The sequence below is a fragment of the Oxyura jamaicensis genome, chromosome 3 (genome assembly GCF_011077185.1).
Source record: "Oxyura jamaicensis isolate SHBP4307 breed ruddy duck chromosome 3, BPBGC_Ojam_1.0, whole genome shotgun sequence".
NCBI classification, from domain to species: Eukaryota; Metazoa; Chordata; class Aves; order Anseriformes; family Anatidae; genus Oxyura; species Oxyura jamaicensis.
Window position 1 is genome coordinate 91,902,721 of NC_048895.1, and position 3,304 is coordinate 91,906,024.

Here is a 3,304-nt window from a genome sequence, read left to right on the forward strand (position 1 = left end):
TCTTTCTTTCTTTCTTTCTTTCTTTCTTTCTTTCTTTCTTTCTTTCTCTTTTTCTTTCTCTTTCTTTCTTTCTTTCTTTCTTTCTCTCTCTCTCTCTCTCTCTCTCTCTCTCTTTTTGCTCCCACTAGTGCAGAATTTGGTGCAGAATTTGTCTGCACCAATTTATAGCTCTCCTTCAAGTACTTGCAAACTCCTGTTAGACCACTGCTCAGTGTCCTCTTCAACAGACAGAGAAGTCCACATCCCTCAGCTTTTCCTCTAATGGGCTGGGCCACTGACTACCTCAGTAGTCCTCTGTTAGACCTTTTTCAGTTTCACCACATTCATCTTAAACTGGCAGGCCAAACTTGGACAAAATACTCTAGGTCAGAAATAACCAACACTGCATAAATTGGATACCTTTTCTTGAGCTAGTGGCTGCACTCCTCTAATGTAGCACTGTATGAAATAAACCTTATTTCCAAAGGATAACACCCTAGTGTCTAATATTCAAACAAGCATCCACTAGATCATCTTTAGCAGTGCATCTTTACTCAGCCTGTAATTTCCCAGCCTCTAAAAATCTGTGGGTTTGATTATTGCAGCACACGTGCAGAACTCTGCACCACTTCTTGTTGGCTTGCAAGAGGTTTCTGTTGGACCTTCAAGCTTCTCAAACTCCCTGTAAATTGCAGCTCTATTTTTCAGTGTCTCAAACATATACTGTTAGAATTATCTACAAATTTCTTAAACCTACTTTGCTGACAAAGCGTTTATTATATGTCTGACTCCAGAAAGTTGGTAAGGATTAGGAATAAGTAAAGTCTAGGTTCCATCTCATTGTTTGTCTGGTCTCTAACTTGGCTAAAAAGTGTCACTTGTAATGCAGCCTGGATAGTCACCCATCTAAGGTGACTGTAGCAGGTTCTGTAGCATCTTCAGATCCTGGTATGCCTGTCAATGACAGTTGCAAGTTGAAGGATGAAAAAAATGAAGGGTTGAAATTCAATAATATTTTCTGTTTTGAAACACTAGTTAACTATTGCAGAGTTTACTGCCGGAGAGATAATTAATGCAATGGGCTTTTATTACTATGATCAGCACACAAGGAGCTGAAAACAAAAGGAAGGGAACAAAAGAAAAAGGGAATTCTGACTAAGACAAAGGTTGTAAAATAAGTTAAAATTACCCAATATTATATATTTTGTGTCAGTAACAAAAAGAAATTCATCCAATGTTCTATTTACTGAGACAACAGAAGCTTGCAGAGTTGGTACCCTGCAGTCTGAGAATGGGCTTATTTTATATAATTGAACAATTTTATACAGTAAACATAGCATTGTTACTCATGAGTCCTAAAGAGAGCTCCTTTCAGAAGTGGTTTAGTAAATATACAGAATAACTAAGGACAGTATTCAATGATGATAAAATTCAGTAAATGATATGAATGTAGTGTTTAACTTCATAACACTCTAATTATTGGTATGTTATGATTAAACCATCCAATCAAATGCATCCAAAGTAATTTTTCATGCCAAGGTGCATCAGCAGATGGAATCTGTGTTCGGAGTGTGTGATAGTAGCCCATGCTGTCTGCCTAAAAAATATATCAAATATTTATAATTATTTTTAAAAATCTGATTTTGAGATGTCTGTCCACATATTATAGGTAGCTTTCCAGTCCACAAATACTTCAATTTCATATAATTTGTGCATACAAAACCAGAATATTTTAGCCTACAGGTGATAATGTGGGGAAATTCACCCAGATGGCATCTATGTAATTTCTGTTTTGGGTTATTTGGCAGCTCAGCCAAAATACTAAGTTTCAGCAAGTTTTATATTTTACATTTCAGGATTATAATGATGAAATTCGTCAGGAGCAGCTGAGAGAGCTATCATATTTGAATGGTTCTGAGGATTCAGCACGTGGACGGGGTATTCGAGGAAGAGGGATCCGTGTGCCACCTGCAGCTCCTTCAAGGTGTGGTAACCTGACCTATTATGCTTGCATTGTTAGAAAATTTAAACAATGGCAAAACAAGCATAGAGGTGTTTTTTTTGGTTGTTTTGTTTTGTTTTGTTTTTTGTTTGATTGGTTTGTTTTTGTTAAGAAAAATGAAAAAAGTATATATATACACATCATGGTCAGTAAATCAAAAGTTTTTTCTTCTAAGAACTTGTGCAGTCTACATTGCTAAAGGCTCTAGAATCTACAGGCTATAGTCAGGGTATACCAGCAACAGGCTGCAAATCACAACAGATTATGAAGCCACTAGAAGGACATCTAAGAAAAAGTATTGTAATGCTGACACAGAATCAGTATGGTCAGTGTCATAAAACCATTGGTTTTGTGAGCGTTCTGTACCATAGTCAGAGAAGGCCACATAGTCTGGATAACGCTTCATTTATTACCAAATCATTACTTATTTTGGTGCATATTTTATGTATAATGTTATATACATTGCATTGAATTTTATTTGTTGTGTGTATTATCAGTTCTATATGAATTTCACTGATATCATCTAAAAGCATGGATATATGAACGTTTCCAGAATCCTTCCAAAAATTTTTATATATTGTTGACAGAGGGCTCTGCTTGTTCATAAGACCAGTATATTGCACTCCTTCAGACTCATTTTTGACCATGAATTCTTAAAATTTGTCACCTAAGTTATCTAAGTTATCTAGGTACTTGGAGGCCTCCACAGAGACCATTTCAAGATGGGTCCTAAGAAATTCACTTTTATTTTGGAGGAAATAGACCTTCTGATTTTAAGCACACAGAGGAGTCATTCTTCGGTAATTAAACTGGCTGATCTTACCTATGCTCTTTCTTTCTTCCCTGAAAGTGTTTTCCCTCAGTTTTTGAATGAACTTTTTTATCAGTGGTATGATGCCATGTATAGGATTTTTACAGTTGGCATTCATGACCATCTTGCAGGGAAGTCTTTTGGGGCTCAGAAACCACTCTTCATTACACCTAAGATCTATGAAGGGCTTATTAACAGTGATGTTCAGAACATCACTGCACCGGACTGCCAGCTTTTAAATTAGATTCAAAGCATAATCGGTGGTGTGCTGGCTTCCATTTCTTGCAGAACACCCTACTGATTTGATCAGTAGGACAGAAAGTATTATTGTGGTGTGGTGGTTTTACTCTGCTGGGGAGCTGAACTCCACCAGAACCACTTTCTCATGCCACCTCAAAGAAAAAAAAAGGGGGGGGGGGGGGGGGGGGGGGGAAAAAAATAAAAAAAAAGGGGGAAAGGGGGGTAATTTTAAAATGAAATAAAATAAACAATAAAAATGGAAAAAAAAAAAA

At 36.7% G+C, this 3,304-nt stretch overlaps 1 protein-coding gene across 7 annotated transcripts in view; it reads left to right on the plus strand.

The window, feature by feature from the left end:
* Nucleotides 1-3,304, plus strand: part of KHDRBS2 (KH RNA binding domain containing, signal transduction associated 2) — a 381,354-nt gene that overhangs the window by 239,510 nt on the left and 138,540 nt on the right. For all 7 annotated transcript variants that reach the window (XR_004749882.1, XR_004749880.1, XR_004749879.1 and 4 more), the window contains exon 5: nucleotides 1,836-1,963. Coding sequence is in view for 3 of the 7 variants with exons in the window: in XM_035323020.1 (XP_035178911.1) it covers nucleotides 1,836-1,963 (128 nt within the window). In the remaining 4 variants the exon portion in view is untranslated. The remainder of the gene's footprint in view (nucleotides 1-1,835; nucleotides 1,964-3,304) is intronic.